This window comes from Panthera uncia, chromosome D4, assembly GCF_023721935.1.
Source record: "Panthera uncia isolate 11264 chromosome D4, Puncia_PCG_1.0, whole genome shotgun sequence".
NCBI classification, from domain to species: domain Eukaryota; kingdom Metazoa; phylum Chordata; class Mammalia; order Carnivora; family Felidae; genus Panthera; species Panthera uncia.
In genome coordinates this window covers 12,673,575-12,699,911 of record NC_064807.1, presented here as the reverse complement: position 1 = coordinate 12,699,911, position 26,337 = coordinate 12,673,575, and the positions used below count along the sequence as shown (strand labels likewise).

General features: G+C 39.6%; 1 protein-coding gene across 2 annotated transcripts in view; it reads right to left on the bottom strand.

Annotated features, from left to right (window-relative positions):
• Positions 1–3,938: 3,938 nt before the first annotated feature.
• SMC5 (structural maintenance of chromosomes 5) overlaps positions 3,939–26,337 on the bottom strand; it is a 95,718-nt gene continuing 73,319 nt past the window's right edge. Inside the window, exons 16-25 of one of the 2 annotated variants that reach the window (XM_049633630.1) lie at positions 25,741–25,864; positions 25,256–25,378; positions 12,750–12,875; positions 9,991–10,035; positions 9,481–9,576; positions 8,936–9,040; positions 8,614–8,733; positions 7,602–7,781; positions 7,427–7,522; positions 3,939–6,288 (exon numbers count right to left, since the gene is read on the bottom strand). In XM_049633630.1, the coding sequence (XP_049489587.1) occupies positions 6,148–6,288; positions 7,427–7,522; positions 7,602–7,781; positions 8,614–8,733; positions 8,936–9,040; positions 9,481–9,576; positions 9,991–10,035; positions 12,750–12,875; positions 25,256–25,378; positions 25,741–25,864 (1,156 nt within the window). In that variant the 3' untranslated portion in view covers positions 3,939–6,147. The remainder of the gene's footprint in view (positions 6,289–7,426; positions 7,523–7,601; positions 7,782–8,613; positions 8,734–8,935; positions 9,041–9,480; positions 9,577–9,990; positions 10,036–12,749; positions 12,876–25,255; positions 25,379–25,740; positions 25,865–26,337) is intronic. The other variant, XM_049633636.1, reaches the window with a different exon arrangement.

The following is a 26,337-nucleotide window of genomic DNA, read 5'->3' as shown; positions in this document are numbered from 1 at the left end:
ACTTTTGACATCTTAATTATAATGTGTCTTAGTGTGGGTCTCCTTGGGTTCATCTTATTTGGAACTTAGTGGGTTTCCTGGATTTGGATGTTTGTTTCCTTCCCCAGGTTAGGAAATTTTTCAGCCATTATTTTTAAAAAATAAGCTTTCTGCCCCTCTCTGTGCTTCTTCTGGAATTCCCATAATGCGAACATTAACTCATTTGTTGTTGCCCTATAAGGCTCTTAAGCTATCTTTACTTTTTTTAATTTTTCTTTTTGCTGCTCAGATTGGGTGAGTTCTGCTTTGTCTTTGAGTTCACTGATTCTTTCTTTTGCTTCATGTAACCTGTTGTTAAATGCCTCTAGTGTGTATTTTAGTTCAGTGATTGTATTTTTCAGCTCTAATACTTCCACTTGGTGCTTTCTCATACTGTACATCTCTTTGTTATATTTCTCACCATATTCATCCATTTTTCTCCCTAGGTTAGTGAGCTTCTTTATGACCAGTATTTCAAAGTCTTTAATGGGTAAATTACTTACTGCCATTTCATTAAGTTTTTTCCCTGAGTTTTTATCTTGTTCTTAAATTTGTAACCTACTTTTTTGTTGCTTCATTTTATTTAATTCTCTGTTGGTTTCTATGCGTTAGATGAAGCAGCCACCTCTTCTAGCCTTGAAGAAGTGAATTCATGTACAAGATAAGCCACAGGCTCCTAGATGTGTGTGTTAAATGTGATGCCAGGTTCTCAAGCTGGTGCTTTAACATAAGGAGATGAGGCTCTGTGTATTGTGTAGGCACAAACAGCTGTGTCTGAGCTGGGCCCTGGGGCAGGTGAGTGCAAGCACACAAGCCCTTGCACAACTGTTTCTCAGATTGCTAGTCTTGTGTGTTTGGGGGATTGCGAGCCCCATTGGTTTACAAAGTTAGATGTCTTGGGGGCTCATCTCTCAGGTGCACATTTTAAAATTTGGGGTGCCTGATGGGTTTGAGCTGAGCCCTTCACTACTCAGGGAGAAGCTCTGGGCTTGCAGTTCTGTCCTAATTGTAGGTCACTGCACCTGGGGTGGGGGTTGTGGCAAGTTTGTGTCCCAGCCTCTCCTACTCTTGACTTGTTTTCTTTTTTGTCCAATGTGTAGGTGTTGCTCAGTCAACTTTTAGGTTATTCTGAGGACATTGTTCCTTATGTAGCTGTAGGCTCAGTGCCTGTGGGAAGAAGGGAGTTCGAGATCTTCCTACGTCCCCATCTCGAATCAAATCCCTACCCTAGGGTGTTTCTTGAGAGAGGAATTGTATGCAAGTCTGATTTTTTTCCCTTAAAATACATACGCGAGTGTTTTGCTTGTAGTACATGTAAATGAAGATTGAATATATAAATAATGGAATATGCGCGAATCCATCAGTGCTGGGAGAGAGGGCATTGATTGGATTGGCTCATGATACTGTTACTGAGCTGTAGTCCTTCTCCCCTTTTTAACAGAGTGGCTGGAGTTTAACTAGGAAAAGAGACACATAGCTAAAGATGACCTAGTCCAGTGTGGTGCAGACCATGTGACTCAGTTCAGGAGAAGAACAAAAGTAACATGGGCCGCTTGCATGTGGTTCTCTTAAAAAGGGTGACTGTGTCTTCCTCTTACCCCTTTCTCCCTAACTTGATCATTTGGATACAAATGGTGGCAAGAGTTGAAGCAGTTCCACCTTGGACCATGAGAAAGAACCCAGTTTCGAGGACGGCAGAGCAGCACAATGGGAACTGGGTGAGGAATCCCAGACTGCTTATGCTCTGTTAAGAAAAGAATAAACTTCTATCTTATCTAAGCTCTATCTGGGTTTTTGTTACAGCAGAACTTGCACCTGACCTAAGGTATAAGTATTGATTGGAGCGGCAGTGTCTTAGCCCTAACAACGTGCATTACGTAACCGGAACAACTGTTTACGGGGTAGCTCCCAACAATCCAGAAGGCAAGGTATCTTGATAAAAAGGCAGCACGGTATCCTGGAAAAAAAATTAAGCCTGTTTCTTCAGCCTCACCTCTCCCATTTACCAGTAGTAAAAGTTTGCAGAAGTCTTACCATTGCTAAGTTTCTGTTGATCTACAGTTAAAGGGTTGTTGGGTGGAAATACTTGGAGTACAATACAGCTTATAAACAGATTATTATTCCATCTAGTTTACAAAGTAACTTGAGGCTTACCGGGGCTAGCCTAATCACTCCAACGATTCCCCTTCATGATTTAAGACTGTGAAGAGAATGATCTAAGCCACTTGGAAGATTGTTTCCAGCCTAACAGCTAATATTTGAAGGTGAAAAATGACAGGCCAGACAACACTGGCACTACGTGAAGATTGTAAATAATACGAAGAGAACTTAAAATTTATTATTCTATCATAACACTGGACAGTTTGTCCCCAAACTTTTACACTGAAATAATGTGTCTCAACCTACTCCCCAGTGGGTATTTGGCAAGAATGAAGGGACCCCCTGGCACTGTGCCTTCCCCCACCCCTCTTCACATGTGGGCCTGGACGCCACCCGAGTGTGGAAGCTTGCTCCCACGAGAATAAAGGAAATAACGAGTTTCTTAATGGGTGACCAGAAAAGTGAGGCACGATTTATAGCAGTCTGCCCCCGAACAGCCAGCCTGCGTCTCAGTGTCTCAGATGAAGCTGGGGCCCAGAGTCCGAAAGCTGCCCATAGGCCCCTCTCAGCTTCTCCAAACCCTCTAGAATGAATCTAGGCAGAGCAGTCATGCTCTTTCTCTTTGGGGTTAAACAAAGCTGGCTACAAACAAAAACAAAAACCTAAAAAAACAAAATCTTCCAACCAATCGCCAATTAACTAATTTCAGAGCAACGAGGGCATAGTCCTATCTCAACAACAACCCCCCCCCCCCCAAAATCCAAATTTTCCCCTGGGAATAAAAAATAAGCCCGAATGGTCAATAGAGTCAAATCTCCCCAATGTGCAAAGCGTATTAATTAGAAGCTTTCCAAAATAGATGGTGTGAGTATACAGTAATGAGACAGAGTGCAGTATCTTGAGGGTAGCTCATCGACCGGATTCAAATTTCATGAAGGTGTAAGAAAATAATTTTATCTCTACATCAAAAGGCTCCCTCAAAGCGTACAGGTGCCTCTGTCCTTTGAAAAACTGACACAATCGATAAAATAGAACTCTACGTTAACTTCACTTGAAAGGGAATTCTCAGACCTCCATGTATAAAATACACCGTATATTATGCTTTTTAAGATTTAAATTACAAAACTGCAATGAAGCTGGAGAAAAAAATGAGACATTGATGAAGTGCCACTAGGATGCCAGGTGCCGTTGACGCCCCTCAGCTCACCTGCTCCCTTCGACAACTCTGTACATGAAGTATTCTCATTTCACAACAAGGGAACTGAGTCAAGACAGGAGCTTAATGTATGAAGACAAAATGATTCTTGTGAACGTTTTTAGCAAATCTAGGGCTTCAGGCTAAAAACTGTTGCCACTCGTGTTGTAAGGTGGCTTCCTCAGATGGTTGAAACCTTTTTTCATGATGTTCATTGCTTCCGTTAGACTGTAATCTCCTTGCAGGCAGGCAAAGAACTAAATATTTGATGGGTTTTGAACATGGACAGGCAAAAGCACACCAGACAGACTGGCTTTTCACTAAATTCGAAAAACAAAATGACTCTTAATAAGGCTGAAAGTGTGAAAACAGTTTTCACTTCAAATAACCTACACCAGTGGTGCCTGGGTGGCCTGGGTCAGTTGAGTGTCCAACTCTTGATTTTGGCTCAGGTCGTGATCTCACAATTTGTGAGATCCAGCCTTCTGTCAGGCTCCGTGCCAGGCTCCATGCCCAGCACAGGGCCTGCTTGGGATTCTTGCTCTCCCTCTCCCCTTTCCCCACTCACTTGCCCGCGTATGTACTCTCTCTCTCTCTCTCAAATAAAAAACACCATACTCCAAAATAATATGAAAATATGCGTTTATTACCAACAAAGCGTTTTCCACAGAGGTCTTTTTCCCCAGTGACACACACACACATGCACGCACGCACGCACGCAGACACACACTATGGCAGGACAGAATTACATTTTTCACAGACTAAAGATTCATACTCCAAAGAAAACAAGCACGTGTCCAAAAGACAATCAGAAAGCAAAAAATCTTTACTTTGAACACTAAAAATCTTTGAATAGAGACTCTCTCCTTAGGCAAATTAATGAGGATTTTCTCATTAAAAATACTTGTCACCTTCAGGTTTTGAATATTTTATTCATCAAATCAGACTTTCACTTGGCGTTTGTACAATTTGTATGTAATTAGAAATCAACCCTTGCAGAAAATATATGAAGTTTTAAGTGGCTGAGAATATAATGTGTTAGACTTATTCTCTTATTAATATGTTAAAATGATACATAATTTTTCATTTACAGTTCAAAATCCAATGTAAAACTAAATATTTGTCCAGTAGAGAAATATAAAATGCTTACAAACAAAGTATGGAATAATTACTGGCATATGTAAATTCCAATAAACTTGACCATTTGATTTGCAAACACAACTCATCTTCAAGCTCCGCGTGCCCACGGGTCACCTGCCTGCAGAAGGAAGATGGTTGGCACTCAGACACAAAACACAGGACAGTAAGCGTGTATCAGTAAAGATATTTTGGTGGAAAGCAAAGTATTAAACAACAGAAACATTTGGGAGCACTGTCCCTTTAATAGGTTACCAAGTTTTTCAATGTTTACGTGAGTTGTTACACCAGTAAAAATGTTTTTTAAAATATTTTCATAATACATGCATTAGACTGAGAAGGCTCTTTTAAAATTTTTTCAAGAAAAAAATACCTTTTAAAGAGAAAATGTCCAAGTGAGAGGATAGACTTGCAGTTCATTATTTTTTGACCTAATAAGAATATAAATTTCCATGGCTATTTATGAATATACAAAGCACAAACTGAATGCAATTCTGCAATTTATTCAAGCTACCAAGTCAAAAAAATAATTCTGTCATGACTGGCACGGATCCAATCCGTTGTTCAGAGAGACGTGTTCTTGGATTCGTCCATTATCTCACAAAATTTATCTTTTAAAAGAATAGAACTGTTTTGGCACTGTTAATTAGTGTAACTCAGAGATAAACAAATGCTTCTCTAATTCTTCCCTGCTCAAAGAAAACAGTTCAAACTAGATTTTCTAGGACAGTGGGGTAGGATCAACATGGTAGGAAGGACCTCAAAGCTTAAGTTCTAGAAACAGTATGTTTTGAAACAAATCAATGCTTTCCCTCACTCTTGACATAACACTGAGAAATTTCAAATATAAACTGTAGAAACCAGTATATGAAATCTTAAGAAAAAACCCTTCTAAAAATAATTATAAAAATGCTTTTAGAAATTGAAGATGTAAAATACAGTTGACTTTAAATTAAAAAAAAAACAAACCAAACCCACCCCACACACACTTTACAGGGTTATTCTTTAAAAACTTGATTTTCTTCTGTCAATCTTTTGCTGTATGTTGCATCATCTAGTGGCCACCTTGTGGCATTTCAAACAAGTCCTATTTTTGAAGCCCAGCATGTTTTTCCCTTGAGATACCAATACGATTAGAGTGTCAAGTTTCATAAAGTTTTTTTAAAGGCCCATAAAATCACATTTCCTAGTGGAGATAAGGTAATCCTTTTTAATAGGAAGAAATGAATAGACTTGTCATAAATTATTATACATTAGTCTAGACATTTCCGTATCAATTTTTAAAAAATTAAATAGAACACTGGGAGGAAACTATGACTTGAGCTGCAGAGTCCTCTTTAGACTCTGACAGTAATTAAAGTTACTCAGGAATTCTAGCTGGAGGTTAGCAGGCCCACCACACTTCCCCTGCACCTGTGATGTAACACAGTCAACACCTTTTATCGTGGGAACCCCATGACATACGGCCAGAGGGCCAAGGACTCAAGTTCAACAAAAGCTGAAGACTAATTTCTACTACGGGATAATGTTCCACAGACAGAAGTTACTACGGTCTCCAATCATCAACCCGTTTGTGTTTAACAGGTTTCCAAAAATGACTGATCTCTTAGTCTTTAGTGAATCTCCTTTTATTCAAGCGAGCCACACTTAGAAACAGGATTTAACCAGAGAAACGTCACAGCTGTCGCCCTCTACTTTCACTGCGGTTGAGTGAACGTGATGCGCCGCCGCCGCCTCTGGAAAGCCTTTAGGTTCCACCTGTTAGGTTCCAACATATGAGGACCGTTGTAGACAAACAACACAGTCATCTTTTCAGAATAAGGAAGATTCTGCAGGAGCTGTGTTAAAACAAAGGGGCACATAATGCCGTATATTAAGCACGATTTACCGGCCTCACGTGGTGGGTCAAGTCAAATGTTACTTTATTTCTAACATAAATGAAATACTTCTGAAGTTCTCAGTTCAACATAAACCCTGCCAGACCGTGATCCTTCCTTGAGCGAGCACGCCTGAAGCCCCGCCTAATGATCAACATGCCTTGTATTTCCCAGGCCAAATAAGATCCTACAGCTTCCTAGGTTGACCCTGGAAGTAAGTCCTTCAGAACATCCCTGGGATCCATTCTTTCACTCATTTATCCACAAATACTTCACAAGCAACTTGTACGGTCGTGAAAGATTGGTAGCCTGAAAAGTGTGTGACAGAGGGGTGGGTTTTTAAGGGTAGGGTGTTTGGTAGACAACAGAGCAGGTCTGGCTATTCCAGAGAGTCTGTGCCAGACCCAGAAGACAGATTATACTCTTCAATAAAAATGTGCATTTAAGATGGACTTGCCAATGAAATTTTTCATGCATACTTAGTTTTAAAAAGAAAATCCAGTAACGTTAATAAACACAGCTTTGAGTTTACTGGTCTTACAATTCACCTACAGCACAAGATGTAACAAAAGACAATTTCCTGTTGTAATGGTTCTAGCTTACGGAAAATTCTCTGTAAGGATGATTCTGCTTATATCGAAGTTAATGTGAGAAAAGAAGACATTGGCTTAACTTGCGATTTCCTCTGGGTCAGGGCAGTGGTGCTGGTGAACGGTGAAGGGCAGTGCATCCCTGGACGGGCCCTTCTGGGGACATGAGCATCTCAGGTCTGAGTGTGGAATCCCCTGCCGCTTGTAAAAAGTGCTAACAGAGAACTTATCTAGAGAAGGAGTAAGTGCCAAAACCAGGGAGGAAATCTTGGTTCTAGAACATAATTCTATGCCTCCTACGTTTCTTCTTGCAATAATAAGGTCTCTGATTAAGTATGTCACTGGAACTTGTCCCCTTTAGTAATATAAATACTACTGTAATCCTTGGAGTTCCTTTTGTGGGAGTATTTCTGCTCACCTTTATGTATTGGGCCATAAAATCTGCTACATGATGAAGCCACAGGGGACTTCGGAGTTACATGAGCTCTTTAAGATTACTGATTACCCACCTTTGGTGTGATAAAGAAGTACTGAGATGTATTTTCTTTACAAGCAGTATTTACAACCATTTCAAACACTCTCCGTTCATTGATCGGGTCCATTCCCTAAACAACAATGATACTGATTACATTTACATCCACCACAAGATGCAATAAAACCCAGGTAAAGGAGTAAGCTCCACACCTGATTGATCTCATCAACTACTCTGAACGGACATCGATTGAGTTCCTGAAGGGCCATCAAGTACAACATAGTGGACACGCTTCTTTCACCCCCGCTCTGGTGGTGTGGAGTTAACTCATGCAGCTGCGTGCTGCTGCGGAACTTGACTCGAATCCGGATGCCGTACTTATCATAGTCCTCCTGTGAAACGTTCACATACTTGTTGAAGGTTCCGGGTTTCTCGGGCACTTACATACTACTATTTGAAAAGAGACTGAATAAATCCATTAGAAGAGGAAAAGCCGTAAAATTTAGTGACTGTAGTTTTATTTCAACAGATCTGTGAAGATGCCTAAAGGCCTGTAGACGGCAACTAGTTCTTTGATACTTGGTTGTTGCAGTTTATTTGTAAATAAAAAAAAAAAAAAAAGAAAGAAAACTGAGGTATAGTACCTGCTTTACAAAATAACTGTGAGGATTAAACAATCATCCTGTTTCATCTATAATTCCCCCAACTCCTTTTTTCAATTATTTTAAAGCAAATCCCAGTTGATCACTTGATGTATTTCTGAAAGGAAATTATTTTACCTATACTTGCAATGCCTTAACTTACAGCTCAAGAAACTAGTAACAAATTTGCAAATATTTTCATTCCTGTGTACTCTCTCTTGCTAAAAACGGAAACCACTAATACACTGTATTTCAGTGAAGTTTGCCAATCTGCTTAGGAATGTTGTAATGTGGACAGTGGTGGATTTATAAATCAATTCACGCAGAGCCAAATAACCATTACCTCCCTGGATACAAAAAGTCAGTAAGATGCTAGCGACTGATCTCAAATGTCACACACACACACACACACACACAAACACAAGTGACCGCGATGGACTCCCGCAGTGGTATTTTCCTTCCTTTGAGTGATTTTTTAGTAAGCAAAACTGTCACAGGCCTCATTCTACAATTAACAATTCACACGTACTCTCAGCACATAATTAAAACTACTCGCCAGGAAACACGTGAAATGCAGTTTTACCTCATTTTCTGTATGCAGATCGACTTCACCAGCACACTGCATGGAACTAAAAAAATTGCTGAATTTTTCATTAATTTTTTCTACGAGCTCTTTTAAAGGATTAAGCCACCTTTCTTTTACCTGCAAATAAATTCAATATAAAAACACAAAAGAAGTATTACTATATTGATAGAAAACTGCCCCTAAGAAATGGAGTATCAATCTAGTCACGAGGACATGTGTAACTATTTGTTCCATGTAATTTCACTGTGCGCCGTTCTATGTTCCCGTGGGATGAATGGTGAGCACGCAACAGAAGAAAAGATAAAGGTTAAATAACTACCTGTGAAATGTTTTCCCTGTATTTATCCAGTTCAACTTTCTTTATCTTTAGTTCCTCAGTTAATTGCTCTATTTCTTCTTCTCTTTTTGTGTATTCCTCAACGACCTGCCAGGGAAAAAGACTATTGAAGACAAATCTACCAAAGGATAAAATTACAGGGAATTGTGCATCAATTAAAACGTGAAGTGAAAATGCCCATTGTGTCACACTGTTTGTATGCAACTCATTTATGTTCTTGTACTGAAAGTGTTTTTCATCCTCAAAAAAAAATAGACGCTGCAGTATTCCAGGTTAGCCCCACTATTCTTTTTATAAAGGAAAGGCACAGAACAGTGTGTTCCTTAGGAAGAGTCTATTTAAAATTCTAATAGATTCAGAATCTGGCATTTAAAGCACATTGTTCCTGCTGTCTAGCTTATTATTACCAAGAGCTCTAGTACAGAGTGGGAGGCCGGCACTGGAGCGAAGTGTGTGCACGCGCGTGCATGTGGGGTGTGTGGGGAGAGTGGCGGTGCCTGAGGGAGGCCAAAGGGGAAGAAGCATACTGTGGGATTCAGTCCTGTGAAGCAAGAAGCTCTTGATCTTTCTTCAGTTAATAAAGCATCAATTTCATCCAACGTGTTTGGAAGATCCTGGAAAGCCTAAAGAAGAAAAGAATGGTCTATTATTAGCAGACAGTACAGCAAAGGCAGTTCAATTTGAATAAATATTCTGCTGAGTATCTACTATGTGTTCAACAGCATGCTAGCATACAAGAAATCAAAGGAACTAAACAGGGTTTTGGGCCTTCAAATAGCTTACTCTTTAAAAAATGCGAAACATATTGACTAACACTGGGTAACACCTTAAGGCAGAGTATCAATGTTGAGTATTACAGTAAGCAGTACATATCATACAGACTAAGGGAAGTATCAGTTCATGCTAGAGGAGCTACAAGAGAGTTAAGAGAAGGTAAGAGGCCTCGACTTCATCTCTGGGCCTTAGAGCAAGTAGCTAGGGAAAAGCAAGGCAGAGGGGAGACAGGAAGCTTGGAAAAAAGAATGAGTGCTGCATACCATGGGGGGTGAGGAGTTGTGTCCATTTGGAATGGTGGGTACTTGCTGAATTGGTAGAATGGGTCCAGAATATGTGGGGCATTGAAAGAGAGCAAGAAGTTAGAACTTTATACTGATATGAAGAACGACAAAAGCATCTTAAGAATCCGGTTACTCTGACGGTAGAATCTCACCATAGTACAGCTGACCCTCGACCAACACAAGGTTGGGGAGGCCGACCCCCACTGTGAGTCAAAAATATATGTATAACTTTTGACTCTCCTAAACGTAACTACCCACAGCCTACTGCTGACTGGAATCCTTACTGATAACATCAACAGTGGATCAACACATATTTTGGATAATACATGTTTTATATACTGTACTCTTACAATAAAGGAGGCTGGAGAAAAGGAAATGTTAAGAAAAACATGAGAAAAATATAGCACTGTTATTTATGGAAAAAAAATTTACACATAAAATTTACACAAAATTGACCCTCACAGTTCAAACCCCTGTTGTCCGAGGGTCACCTGTACGACCTTTGGAGTCCAGGCGGTAGAGACAAGTCAGGGCAGACCCCTTCCTATCTGGGAGGAAAACGGTACACTGTGTTGCTAGCACAACCTGCAATGATCGCGTGGTATGAAGTACAAAATGTATCTTAAAACTCTGAAAAAGACCTTGAAATAATACATTAATATCTTATGTCTTTTAACTGTTTCGAAAGCAGTTCAACATCTACAGCCCTTCAGATAGGAAGTATCCGCTGTTGACGTGACTTGTCCGCTGAGCTTTCACCCTGTGCTTGACTTAAATGTGCTGGGTGTCTTCACCTGACTCCCTAACGGGCATCCTAAATCTTAGATGGTCACGCAGAAATCTTCACACACCCTCCCTACCAATGTGAACAAACCTATTTCTCCTTCAATCTTCGTCATCTCAGTCAACGGCAGAATGTAGGGGTTGGTTTTCTCTCCTACCCTCCACCTCCAATCCATCAGCAAGTCCTGCTACTGTCAGTAACAGATCCTCAGATTGGCACGCTTCCCTCTTCTCCAGCCTCCCACCCCGATCCCTGCTGCTATTATTTCTGGCCTGGTCCAAAGCAATAATCTTCTAAACGGTCTCACTGCACTAGTTCTGTGTCCCTACTTGATTCTTCACCTGGCTGGCAGTTAGAGTGCTTTCCTACATGCCCGTCAGCCACATCCCTCTTGATAATCTTCCAGTGGGTGCCATCTCAAAATACAACCCAAACTCCTTCTGTGGGCTGAAAGACCCTACATGGTGTGACTTGTGCCTTCGTTTATGCCTGGATTACCAAGTTTCAACCGACTGAGATTCCTTCCATACTGACACATGACGCATACACTTCTGCCTCGGGGCTTCATGAGGAGCAATTTCCTCTGCCTGGAACACTCTTCTCCCCAAACACTCACTTGACTAATTTCTTCTCTGCATTCAGGAATCATCTAAAATAGTTATCTTCTCAAAGGAACCTTCCCTGACACTCTATCCTCTTACCTTGTTTTATTTTTCTTCTCAGCACCTCTCGATAGCCGACATTATCTATTTGCTTTTTAATTCGTTTGTCTGCCCCACCCTCCACACTCGGATGTAAATTTCAGTAGAGAAGTATCTGTCTTGTTCAAGGCCTGATAGATCAGTAACATTTTTAATATACAAATTATCTTCTAATTTTCTTTCGAAAACAGTACAACTTATCAAGGGTGGAATTGTACTGCTACTCTGAAAGAAACTACAGACATTGGACTAATATTTACTTCTTTTGTAACTAAACGTACTTAGGAAAAGTTCTAGTATATTTTTATAGAAACAACAACCACACAATTTGTCTCATAGCTACTAAATCCCCATTATGTACCCTAATAGATCCGTTCTCTGTGGTGTCTGTGTCTGATACAGTAGAGTAAAATCTTTGAGGATTTGAAAATTCTAATCTAAATGAGTTTTTTTCCAGTTCTATTTATATCTTTAGTAGACATTCATTAGTTATTAAAATAGAGATTAGACATTAATTATTGAAATAGGGAAATACATATTTCACTACCTACTGAAATTAAGTATTTTATCTAAATATTTTAAAAGTAGTTTTCTATTTTATTTAGACATTACTCTGCAAGAAGTAGGTATGTTGGACAAGGTGTGATCCCTACTTGGCAGATAAAGCTTAGGGTCACGGGGCCCCAAGTCATGGTAGAACGTGAACTACGGGCAGCATCTCATTTATTAACTGAACTCAACAGTATGTTAGCACATAAAATACAAGGAGGAAAGGCTCTTTTCTCCTTTTCTTACCAACAGATGTTAGCCCTAAAGATCAAACCATAAATAAGCACCCTCATTTCCAGAAAAATATGTTCACTTTGCCTTTTTCTAAATATCCTCTATTTACTGTTTCTTATAAACTAATTACCAATGCTATGTGTCCATAAAAAATTACACCCCACCTCCTGCCCCCACCTCTTACGGGTAGGTTGGGGGAAAAAAGCCTTTTGTCGCAAGAATGAATGTTCTGGTAGTGGTAATTGGGCAAGGGGACAGCAACAACCGACAACTGGTGCCCAAGTTTGAAGACAGTAAAGAAAATCCATTAAGCTTGATGACATACACATTCAGCTTAAAAATGGGAAAATCCCATTATTTCTTTCAGCACATTATGTTTCTTATGGCACATTACAATGACTACACACTTTGAGCTTAAAAATAACGTGCTGAGTATATAACTTGTAGCCGTATATACTTTTTATACTTACTGTCTGGTATTCTTGAGGAACCGTCTGCTCTGCGCCCAGGTTACATACTTGCCTAGCTCTCTTCATCAGCTCCTTGCATTTCTGCAGTAATCTCTGTCTGCTTTCATCCAGCTCAATGAAATGTTGCTAAGTGTAAGGAAACATTTTTGACAATTTGTAGGTTACCGTTAGAGGATGACTTTATGAAATGACCACATTATACATGTATCTTGGAGGCACTGTGGATTCAGTTCCAGACCACCTCAATCAAGTGACTATCACAATAAAGCAAGGCAAGTGAATTTTTTGGTTTCCTATATAACCAAACATATATATTTTATATATACACATATAAACATGTCATATATATAAAAGTTATTTACTATACTGTAGTCTAGTAAGTGTTCAACAGCATTATCTAAAAAAACAATGTACATACCTTATTTAAAAAATAATTTTATTGCCAAAAAAATGGTAACCACCATGTGAGCTAGTAGCAAAGCCTCTTGCTTACCACAGGTCACCATAACAAATATAATAATGAAATATTATGCAATATCTGAAGAATTGTAGCACAGTAAAGAAATAAAATGAGGTATGCCTGATATCAAATAAATTAGGGAATCTCGATTGATAAATCATCTAAAAACCATACCTCAAAAATCCTGACAGCTTTTGTTAGAGAGTAAATTTGAACTTAAACTTTAAAATTTATCAGCACATAATGTGACATTTCTCTAGTCCTTAAGACCTCTGAAATTTAAATTCGCTTTCTCCTGAAACAGTTTAACTTAGCTATATATAATCATGCTTGAATAAAATTTGAAATACACAGTACATAGGTTTCCTATCTGAAAACTCAGTACTCAAATGTAAAGAGAACCTTTCAATAGTGTTTGGTAGTTTTCCAAGTGCCTTTCATGTACTTATCATTTATTCATGGACCCATTCATTCCTTCACCAGATAATTACGGGGAATCCATTATATAAATGTCAGTATTTTATTATGCACTGAACAGAGAGAGGTGAATAAGGAGAAAGCTACACAAAATTATTATCATAAAAGAAACAGCTACTATTTATTGAAAGCTTATGTGCTGTGCGCTTCACATAGGATTCCCTCCTCACAATACCGTACAATGATATTATTTCCCATTTTGCACATTAAAAAAAGAATTAAAGCATCTTGGCCAACCTCACACATTTAGTTGCAGGCTGTCAGGATTCACATCCTTGCCTGCTTCTAGAACTCCTGCTCCTTTCATTATGGCACCATGTCTCTCAGGGGAAAGCAAAGCCAGCATGTGAGGGGGGGGGGGGGGGAGGGGAGAATGCAGGAAGGGCAGAGTGGTCACAGAAGCTATGACAGGTGAATGGTCTTCAAGGACAAGTAAGAAATGACTAAAGAGGAAGCAGCAGAAAGCATTCCTAGGACAGCTGATTACAAATGTGATGGAAGGAAAGCCTCCTTAGAGGCTTATTTCGGGAATGACAAAACTACCATAGCTGGAGAGAGGAGGTAAGGTTGTAAATATCAGAGTGGTAAGGTAGGCAAGAGCCAAATGTTAAGTTTCTGGGTAACGAGGAGGGCGGAGTGGAATGCCTTCTGTGGGCCAAGTTGGTTATAACCACTATCCTGTGTGTTAACTGATCCAATCATCATTACAGTCTTAGAGAAATGCATTATCTTTTTTACATGTGGCTCAGAGATACTAAGAAACTTGCTCAAGGTTATAGCAAGCAAACAGGTTCCTAAGAAAACCGGTCTAGTTTGCTCTTTCCATTAAACCTCAAACTTTGGTCTGCCCACACAAACTAGAGGGGTGAGGGAGGGGGATGGTGAAGACTGTTAAAACAGTATTGATGCCCAGCCAGGAGGCAGATCTCCTGATTAAGATCTCTAGGGCAGAGGCCTTGACATATGTATTATTAACAAGGTACTCAGGTGATTTTTGTGCATATAAGTTGGATAGCAGATAAATTCAGGAGTACATACTGAACAGAACTCAAAATACAAAGCCAGCCTGACACGAATCAATGGTACTATGGTCTCTATATCTGAGAGAAAAGAAAGAGAATGTTAAAGACTCCCTATCACCCTTGCTTTGCTCTCAGGGCAGATCACACTGAAGCAGTATAAACAAGGGCCAGATGGAAACCAAACACTCCTCGAGTCTTCCACTCCTTTGTATTCCTCTGGGCCTTGACAAAGGATCGCAACAGTACAGCAAAGAAATACAGGAGTCGAACATCGAGGCCTCTGGGCTTCAGAAGACAAAACCTCACTCAACAGTTGCCTAATTAAATCTTTCCCAAAGAATAATGTTCTTTCTGGACATACATGCTTTTGACATACCTCTACATATAGCACCTGTTTCCCCCCCACTCCAAACCAGAATTCATGGTGAGCTTTTTTTGTGGGGGGTAAGGGGCAGCAAGAAAGAGAGCATACAATTATGTAAGATAATGTTGTCAAGTCAGACTAGTGAAAAAGGCTTTATCAATAATTTTGCTTAGAGTCTACCCTTTAACAGTTAATAGGCAACAAACTTCATCTGTGTAAGACCTAGGGAGAGAAAAAGGCAAATTTACCAACTATGGCTCACCAACATCTCAGAAAGAACTACTCTGTGGGTATATATTCTGAAAGAATAAGCATTAGCTTTTCTCTGAAATTCTTTTTGAGAAAGTTCAATGGTCATGAACCACGTCCAAGGACATTTTACAAGGAAAAACTTCTCTAAGAGGGCCCTCTAGTGGAACAAATCAGAATTGTTCACAGAATTTCTTGTAAACTATAAATAGGATGTTGCACACAAAATCAACAATTGATCAAATTCAACAATTGATCAAAATCAACAATTTCCTGTATGAAAAAAATTGGAGTTCTAGGTCTTATGGATTTCTACTAGAATATTAGTAAATAAAAACATTTCTACCTCAATTTTCCTCTACTGTAAATATAAGCATCACATTTCATAGCAATTTAACAGATTCAAATTTAAATATTAACTAAGTTTTAGTGCATATCACATAGAATACATATCTTAGAAATATGGAAAGAAAAGACAGTGATCTTGACTACTTAATATACAAGACTACAAGTTCTATTTCAATCAAATAGTAAAAACAAATGAAGTAATGGCGATAATACTACTGACTTGTTAAATGATCCCCCCTCGCCCCAAAAGAGATCTCCCTTAAATAAAAAAAAAATCTGAAATCGTTTTGCAGGAGAGGTAAGCAGGTAGCCACAGAGGGCAATATTAGATGAAAGAACAGAATTTCTAAATTTAGTAGGAGGCTAAATACATTTAACAATTTCTAATTCTTATCACTAATTCTGATGTAAATCTATATTTTTTAAGGAAACTGTCTTTGTGCTAGACCATGTATTTAAGCATCTTGATCTATGTTCAAGTGAATGAGGACGCCTGGGTGGCTCAGTCGGTTGAGCGTCCAACTTCGGCTCAGGTCATGATGTCACGGTCTGTGGGTTCGAGCCCCGTGTCAGGCTCTGTGCTGACAGCTCAGAGCCTGGAGCCTGCTTCAGATTCTGTGTCTCCCTCTCTCTCTGCCCCTCCCCTATTCACACTCTGTCTCTGTCTCTCTCTCTCTTAAAAATAAACATTAAAAAAAATGTAAAAAAAGTGAATGAGCACAATATTCCCACAAGTCAGACAGGTATTTTAATACCTATGGCTGTAAACAAACAAGAGACATGGAGTGGAGTTAGGAAACCAGTGCGTGGTTTAAAAGCAACTAAAAACCCAACCAAGTAATAGGTATATCCATTGTGTCCACCTCCATATTTAGACGTACAGCTTACAAACTTGTCCTGATGATACTCCAGACGTCATTACCAAACAGGCTCACCACCATTCGCCTCCCTTGGGATGTCTGACAGGTCCGGAACCCTGCTGCCCTATTTGCCTTCCAACAGTTTGAGGACTTCTCAAACTACATGATGGTTAAGTCACCTTGGGTTCCCTCATGGACACAATCTCTACTGAAACTCTGTGTCAATACTCTTTTGTGAACATGCTTTCATGAGGAGGCTAAAATGGGAAGTGGTACTAACGGGTCCTTGGTGTAACCTGCCATGTGTTCAAGGGGACAAGCAGAAAAAACACCCCACTAGTTCTTGTTTCAAATGAAGGAGGAAAGCAAGACAGAACAGTAAGAGCATCTGTGGGTCAATGACAGCCAGCAGAAGAAAGAGAACAAGTGAAAGAGAAGGTGCACTGCCACACATCGTACCACATATTCTCTCACTCATTTGGATGATTCAAGATGTGGGCTCAGGGAGCACGGTCAGTCAGCAACAAACAACTACTACTGAGGACCCAGCGTAAAAAATCAAACAACCTTACAAAGGAGATGGAGAAAGCAATTTTCAGATCAACTCGTTACAAAGAGAAACAGAATGGTGCAAGATACTGCTGAGGAAATGCAAACTCAAGTTGGCTAGCATCGAGTAAGATCGGCATGGAAAAACCTGTGTGCGTGCAGGCATGTCTGCGAGGGGTTAGGAGGCTGACGACTGAGTGGCTAGTTCCAGGTAACGAAATCTAAAGGGACAAGCAACAAACCAGAGGTTATCTGTCTGGACGGTATAATGGGGCCATCTTTGTAAAAAATTACTGACTCAAGGACTGAAAACAAAACCTCCTCCCAAGAGGCTTTCCTATTCCCTAGAGTAGTCCACTCTGCTCAAAGTATTAACACTGCTGCTGCTACGAACACAGAAAACCCTGACACAGAACGAAGGCTGGAAGAGCAGCTCTATGTCAAGAGTAGGGTGAAGTCTGGGAGAACCCTTCCCCCAAGCCATGGTGATTTCCTGATGCTTCTGTAAACAGGACACAAACCCATAGTTTTCTTCAGCTCATTAATGCTTAATTCGAAATTAAAACTTGAGGCACAAGGATCCAAGACTGTATGGTGTGACTGGACTCTGTCCACACAGTACTGGCACGATGGGTCAACTTCTTCATGATACCATCTATGATACCACTTCCCATCCTGAACAACCAGGTTCACAGGCTCACTCAGCGTAGAGTTAGAGCGTAGGCTCTATAATTATTTATCGACAGAACACATGAGGGCAGATGACTTCCCTCACTTTCCATGAAATAAATACAGATGAGGCGAGTTCCAGATTCAGTCCCCCACAGCACCCATGGCCTCCCGTCCCCCACCCCATTTGGGTCCTATGTTTGTTTTTGTCTTTTTTTCTCCTGGATCCCTTCCACATGTTCAGAATGACTATGGCTACTCCTGCTGCCTTCCTCCCCCTTTTTTGCTTGGGAGGGGAAGAAAGGAGGGAAGGACTTTCCCATCTTTTAAGCCTCTGGCTTTGGCTCTACTAAGTGAACTAATCAATCCTACCATATCAAACCTGACCTTTAGCTCCTTCTGGCTAGGTGTGTTTATGCTTGCTTACTACTCTAAGATGCTTATCTGCTAGCAAAATCTTGTTTCTTCTGATTTCTTTGAGCCATAAGCTTTTTCAGGAAGAGGAGTCTGAAGAAGCTGCCTTCCAAATAATGAAGCTGCAAGTCTGCTCTGATTTAATGTTCCCACTTCTCTGTGCGGTCCTGTATTTCTTAAAACCTATCATCTCAGGCTGTTGCTGCTGAACGACACTACAACACTTCACTACTGCACAACACGAGTGTTCTTCAAGAGAGAGGCGTAAAGTGAATCATCTACAGACCCCGCCAGAGCGTAGCAGACCCTGGGAAGGTAGGAGCGTGGATGACAAAGGGCACAAGGGGACTTCAAATACATGACAAGCTTTCAAAAGCCGCAACAAATATGGCAGTGTTACATTTGTCAGGGATAAGGGGCACATGGAAGTTATGTTATTCCTCCTACTCTGGTGTAGCTTTACAATTTCAGACTTGAAAATATTCGAAAAATAGACTTTATTTAAATGTGTTTTCAGAGTTGAAGTGTAACTGGTGAACAAACTACACGTCAAGTGTACAACCTGATGAGTTCTGATGAACATACACAAGCGTGAACCTGTTACCCCCAAGATGACAAATATATCTATCACACTCAACACCTTGTCCCGCTTTGTAATCCATCCCCTCTGACCCTGCCCAGGCTACTGCTGACTGATTTGTTACTGCGCATTCTACGTTCCGTAGAATTCGTACAAATGGAGTCAGTTTTTTTGGTCTGGCTTCTTACACTCAGCATTAACTGAGAACCATCATGCTAGGTCTCAGTAATTCATCCCTTTTAATGGCTGAGTAATATCCTCTTATGTGGATATACCATAATTTGCAACCACTTACTGCTGCTGGACATTTGTTTTCAGCTTTTAGCTGTTACCATACTGCCACACGTTCCTGTACCCATCTTTCATGGATGCAAGCTTTCATTTCTTTTGGGTAAATACTAGGAAAGGAATGGCTGCATCATATGGCATACAGACGTTTAGCACTTATGAATCTCCCCAATGATCTTCCAAAGTGGTTACACTCTTTAAGTCTCTACCAGTATGTATGTGAGTTCCAGGTGCTTTACTTCCTCACCAGCACTTTGGTATGGTCCGTCTTAAAGTCTGTCATTCTAGTGCATCTGTGGTAGTAGCTCATTATGACTTTAATTCACACTCTCTAGTGACTGACAAAGCTGAGCATCTTTCCCTGTGCTTATTTGCTGTCTGTGTATTTTCTTTAGTGGAGATCATGCTAAAACCGTTTGCCCATTTTCTGAGTAGGTTGTTAGTCTTCTTAGTATTGATAGTTGTATAAAAGTTCAGCGGTCAGCAATCTTTTTCTACACAGGGCCAGCAGGTAAGTATTTTAGGTGTTGAGGGCTTATATATAATCTTTTAAAAAAAAATGGAAAAACTATTAGCTTGTAAGGATTGTGTATAAGCAGATGTTAGGCTAGATATGGCCCCTGTGACAGCCCTTCATCTTGATACACTTCATTAGTTGTATGTGTTGCAAATATATTCTCCCCATTTGTAGCCTGCCCTTTAATAGCATCTACTGAAAAGCAAGTTAATTTTGAAGTAAAACTTCTGATTCCTTTTCCTTAACGTAGTTCATGCTTCTTGTGTTCCATTCTATTTTGTTAAAACTAAGATCACTAAGATTTCTTTTCTTGTCTCCAAAACGCTTTTAGCTTTAGTTCTTACTTAAGTCTATGACCCATTTACATGTGGTATGAGGTAAGGGTTGTAGCTCATTTTTTGTATATGACTATTCTATTGTTCTAGCTCTATTTGTTAGACTATTCTTTCTCCATTGAATTGCCTTGATATTGCCTTGCCAAAAAACAACTGACTATATATGTGTGAATCTATTTCTGGATTCCCTATTCTGTTCCACTGAGCCATATGGGTCTATTTTTACCCCAATACAATGATGTCTTCATTACTGCAGCTTTCTTTATAAGAAGTCTTAAAATTAGGAAGGGTGAGTCATGGAACTTGTTCTTTTTCAAAGTTCTTCTAATAAGCTTGTCAATTTCTAAAAAAACCCTGCTGGAAATTTCATTAAATCTATAGATTTGGGAGAGAACTGACATTTTAACAAATCCTGATTCTATTATCCATGAACACAATGATTCTCTCCACATACTTACATCTTATTTTAACTTCAGCAAAATTTTGTACTTTTCAGTATACAGACAGGTCTTATAAATGTATCCCTAAGCATTTCATATTTTTGAAGCTACTAAACACAGTGTTGTTTTTAAACTTCGATTTCCAACTGTTCATTGCTAGTAGACGGAGCCACAACTGATTTTGAACTTCTGTATTGAACTTGTATTCCGCAACCTTGCTAAATGCACTAACAGAACTTACAGCATTTTTGTAAATTCTTTAACATTTTCCACAGAAATGATGTCTGTCTGAAATAGGTTTTTGTTTTTTCCTTATTGCATTGGCTAGAACAGTGTGGGACAGAGGTGAGTAGTGAGCATTTCCTTGTTTGCAATCAGTAGGAGAAAGCTTCCTTCCATTCCTTCGCCAAGGGTATGGTATCAGCTAACGGTTTGGGGTGAATGCCCTTCATAAGCTGGATAAAATGTCCTTCTATTCTTAGATGCAGAAAGTTTCTATCATAAGAAGGATGCTAGATGTTGGCAAATATTTACTCTGTATACACTGAGATGATCATCTGGTTTTTGTGTATTGTCCACATAATGAACTACACTGATGACTTTCCAAATGTGAGATCAACTTTGTATACTTCTGGGATAAACTCATTTGGTTAGGATGTAATACTCTTTTACATGCTGTTGGATTTCATTTGCTAACTTTCTAAATCTGCTCACCTTTTTAAAAGAATTTTTGCATCTAAGGTTCATGAGTGATACTGGTCTGTAGTTTCCATTGTGTGGTTTTGATACTGGGGAATGCCAGCCTCATACAATGTGTTGAGAAGTATTCCCCTCCTCTTCAGGTAGAGTTGCTATTAATTCTTCGGTTACGTGCTTGGGCCTGGAGCTTTCTTTGTGGTAAGGTTTTTAAGTACAAATTTAATTTCTTTAGTAAAAAGAGGGCTATTCTAATTGCTCTTCAGGAACTTTTGATAGTTCATGGCTTCTAAAGTTTGCCCATTTCTTCTGAATTGTCAAATTTACTGCCAGAAAGTTGTTCACCATATTCTCCTGATACCCGCTTACCACATCTAAGAACTGCAGTGCTATGCTGGATCTCCCGCCGGGTTCCTTTTGCCTACATCGTGGCCCGGAAGCTCTCCCTGAAGTAAGCTGAGGGAGCCACAGAGCTCACCTCGCACTGTTCCTTCTCCCCAAAATCACTGTCCTTTGCTGCCTGTTATCCAGTGTCTGCACATCACTGTTTCATATATTTGGTCCTATCTTTTAGTGGTTTAAAGTGACTGGGTACATTTGGCCCCTGCTATTTCATCATGGCCAAGAATGGAGGCTTTTTGGTTTTTATTGTGGAAAATTTCAACAATGTACGAAAGCACAGAGAACAGTATAATGAACCTTCATGTACCTATCGTCCAGCTTCAACAATTATCAACCCGTGACCAAGACTGTGTCATCCATGCTCCCTTCCTAAACAACCCCCTTTCTGGAAGATTTTGAAGGAATTCCAACATTCTATTTCCTTCACATGCCTTTCTTAGAAAAAAAAAAATATTGCAATTGCTTTGTTCAAATCGAGATCTAAATTATGTCCACACATTGTATTTGGTTAATGTTTTAAAATACTTTTTAACTTCTAGGTTCTCTATCTCCTTTTTCCTTTTTTTCTTAGATACTGCACTATCCAGTGAAGAAGGAACAATCCAATGCAGCCATTAAGCATTTAAAATGTGACTAGTGTGACTGAGAAACTAAATTTTTAGTTTAACTTAAAAACAAATACTCCAGCTACTAGAAAATGTTTAGTTAGAACAACTTGAGTATATACATTTACTTTTTTAACTATAAATTTCTTTTGAGGGGAGGGGAGAGGCAGAAGGAGAGAGCGAGACAGACAAAGAGAGAATCCAGCAGGGGCTCCACACTCCACACGGAGCCCAAAGCAGGGCTGGACCCCACTACCCTGGGATCATGACCTGAGCTAAAATCAAGAGTCAGATGCTCAACCGACTCAGTAACCCAAGTGCCCTTCAACTGTAACTTTTATAAAATCAAAATACGATCAAATATTTCTGATGACAATTTATCATCTAAATTGAGATGTGAGTATTAAATGGATTATTCTGAAGACTAAACTGGTAGTTTTAGGGTGGTGGTTCTGAAATGGGAGCCATTTTGTCCCCCAGGGTACATCTGGGCAATGTCTGGAGACACATTTGGTTGTCACAATGGAGCGGGGAGGGGTACACTACTGGCATCTAGAAAGTAAAGGCCAGGGATACTGGGTTTAAATTTCAACATCCTACAATGCACAGCACAGCTCCCACAGTAAGAATTTTCCAGTATAAAATGTTGACCGTGATGATGTGAACACACCCTGTTCCAGAGGCCTAATCAGAGTGGAATTTTTTCATAAAATAATTTCATATTATGTCTTTTCGTCGGCACATACATAAATATCTGGGTATTTTTCTGTGATGTCAGCAGCTAATGTGAGCCACGGATTCATAAGCAGCTGCAAGGGGGATATTCTAATACTCTCATTCCTTCTGCATTTATTATCTGAAATGCTTCTGTAAAGAGGCACTTCGACTTGTTTAACCAAGATAGTAGTTCACACAGGGGCACCTGGGTGGCTCGGTAGGTTGAGTGTCCAATTCTTGATTTTGGCTTAGGTCATGATGTTACAGTCATGGGATTGAGCTCAGAGTCGGGCTCCAAGCTGTGCGTGGAGTCTGCTTGGGATTCTCTCTCCCTCTCTCTCAAAAAAAAAAAAAAAAAATCACCTAGGAAGTTCTGGATAAATGCTTGATTCTTTCTTTGCCATTTTTCAAAATAATGAGCTAGTTCTCCAGTATCCTCCAAAGGTGACCAATATTATTTAAGTATCATTATGATTTCATAAATTTAGATATTTTTGAGCCTCTGTGATTTAAAAAAAAAACAACCCCTTGGGCTCTTCATCTTCCTTTTTAAACCTTTCTGAATCCCTTTCTTTTTTATGTCATATTTATTTTCATGTCATATATGTATATATATATCTTTAGTGACATGATCTGTTTTATTATCTCCTTCCCCTTTTCTATCTTTTGGTATTTAGGAAAGTTTACACAAATACCTTATATAATACCCTTATGTCCTTTATATCTTTTTTAGAATACTGTCTGTTGGTTCCCACTGTAAGTAATACTGAAATTCTCCCTTACTTCCGTCTCTCAAAGTACCCACTTTGAAGTAATATCCTTTTATTTCCTTACAATTCCTATAGGACAATCAGGAAGTATATTCTATTTTACTTCTATTGTCTCCCTTCCCCCATTTTAGTGTTGTGTGTTAGCTACCCTGTCTGCCTTATAACCATATAAATACCAATTCTGCGGTCTCCCTAGTCTATCACTTCTCAGTACAAGTACTGAGTACTGAGTAGAAGTATAGGTCTACTTCTCAGTAAGCAGCGTGCTTCTGCACAGCAGTCTAGGCTAATTTGAGAGTTCGCCAAGCCTGGACCTCCACAGCACCATCGACCTTCCTAGAGTCAACAGTCGCCTTCAGCGGTTTTCAAACTGATCTGCAGAGCTTCCCACACCTAGTGGGGCCTCTTTCCTTTAGAAAGGAGAACCTGCTGGTGACCTCATTTTTGGCTTCTCTGAGCTTTCCCTCTGCTTAGCATGTACTTCCTGATACCACGCTAGCCTGCTGCTGACTTAATGTTACCTGCTGATATTCTGGAGTTCGCAGGTGTTGTGTAAGAAAGAATCAGGCCTTACTCCCTGGTTCTTGGGAAGGAGACTGTAAAGCCCTAGGAATTTTCTGAGTGATAGGAATGTCTTTGTTATTCACGAGGAGCTACACTTCTCCTTCAATCACACCTACACTCAGGCTTAGGAGATGACTCAAGATGGGGATAGACAATGCCAGAAGGACAAATCCTGTGGTTAGAGGGTTGGGGTTCTGAGTCCTACGAGTGTCTTACCTTTTTTTTTTAAAGGTTATTTATTTATTTTGACAGAGAGAGTGCAAGTGGGGGAGGGGCACAGAGAGGGGGACAGAAGACCCAAAGTGGGCTCCATGCTGACAGCAGAGAGCCTGATATGGGGCTCAAACCCACAAAGTGTGAGATCATGCCCTGAGCTAAAGTCAGAAGCCCAACCAGCGAAGCCACCCAGGAACCCCTGGACTTATTCTTGAGGCTTCCGGGGAAAGGGGCTAGAAACTGAAGTTGAGTCTTGCTGGAGACCGTGCCCTTACCTTGTCCAGTTGGACGCTAACTCTGGGTGGGTGGTGGGAGAGTGTACTGTGGACCAGCAACAGGGATACTCTGAAACTTAGTTTTGCTCTATACGCTGTCCATGGGCTTGTGGCTGCTATCCTAGCTGCACTTCTATTTTCTGGAACAGGATTCGGAAGACTCAAAAGACGATGCCACTGTCACCATCATTTTGTTGCCAGTTCTTCTTGGGGATTTTCATGACCTTAGTGCATCACATTTCACCCTCTGCACGCTATTTTAATATTTATCATTTCACAGAATATTAACAGAAGATTAAATCACCAAAACTGTACACTAAGGCCACTCTCAGTGTTGATTATAACTCATCTGCAGTTGACTTTATGAGAAGTACAAACCGTAATAAAAGCTACTAGTGGCTACGTGGTGACAGAATGACTGAAGTTTTTATGGGTTAAGGGAACAGATAGGAGACTTGGCTGTCAAGTGACTAAGATGCTCTCATTTCTCACATTACCACACCTCCTCCAATCAATAACGCAAGATGCATTGTACAGTGTTTCACACAGGGCTTCCTCATCAGCAGAATGCATTAAATTTGTAAATTAGAGAGCATATAACAAAATGCATATTTCAAATGATGATACAGGTTTTCAAACTGGTCTGAGGCTGGCACCCCATAATCAAAAACTAAAAGCAAAAATTGTACCTCTGTGAGACGGAGCTGTGATGAAGCAGCCATGTAATCTGATTCTAATTTGTTCTTCTCGGAGATCACTGTAGTATTTTGAAGAATTAAATCAACTTTTTGTATATGTAATGAGGTACAAATCTAGGAACAAAAACCCCTGAAAGTTTAATTTGTTTTACAACTAAGGAAAAAAAAATGAAGTTTTTAAAAAAATTACAAACCAGGAGAAAAATAACATTTTTCTAATCTGGTATCTCAAAGAGTTCTTTTTACAACTATTTCTTACAAGAGACTTTTAAAATGTCTTTCTCTGTATTTAATTGAATCATCTGGAATAAAATAATTTAGCTTAATGAGTGCTTTTAACCAAATTATTGACCTATAACGAGAAATATCAAGCAAAGTTAAAACTGTCGATGGTAAAATCTTAGCAAGAGTTTTTTTAATCTATGTACTTATCTACCTGTCATAATAAAGTGACCAAAATTAAGAAAATGCCTTACCTTTACAAAGTTTGTTAATTCAGTAACAAGTTTTGCTTTTTGAACATTGATTTCCTTGATTTTGGTACTTGCTTTTCGCTCTTCCTCCTCAAGGTTGCAAGTATCCTGTTCCATCAGCTTTAAACTATATGAAACACATAATCGTAGAAATCGGAGTTAACACAAGGACTGCGCCCAGGTCTCCTGCCGTTTCATGGGCTTTTTATTTTTAGCAAAGCTACTCAGACATAAACTAGCTTCTGGACTAAACAATCATGTGACCATGCAGGATCAAAATGTATTTGTTGAGATATTATGTGCCCAGCACAGTTTAAGTAATGATGCCATAATGGTGTAGGATCTAGAGTCAAAAAGATGGATTTGAATCTCCTTTTGCCAATAATGAGCAGTGTAACTAGACAAGTTACTCTTCTGAACTTTAGTTTCCTTATCTATAAATTGCAAAAAATAATACTTCTCCTATAGGGCAATGGTGAAGATTTAAAAAAGGTAAAATATGCAACACACTTAGTATACTGCCTGGCCCTGAACTGATTGATAAATATTATTTACTACTGTTATTAATGTTGTTTACACACAATCCCTCACCTTAAGGAG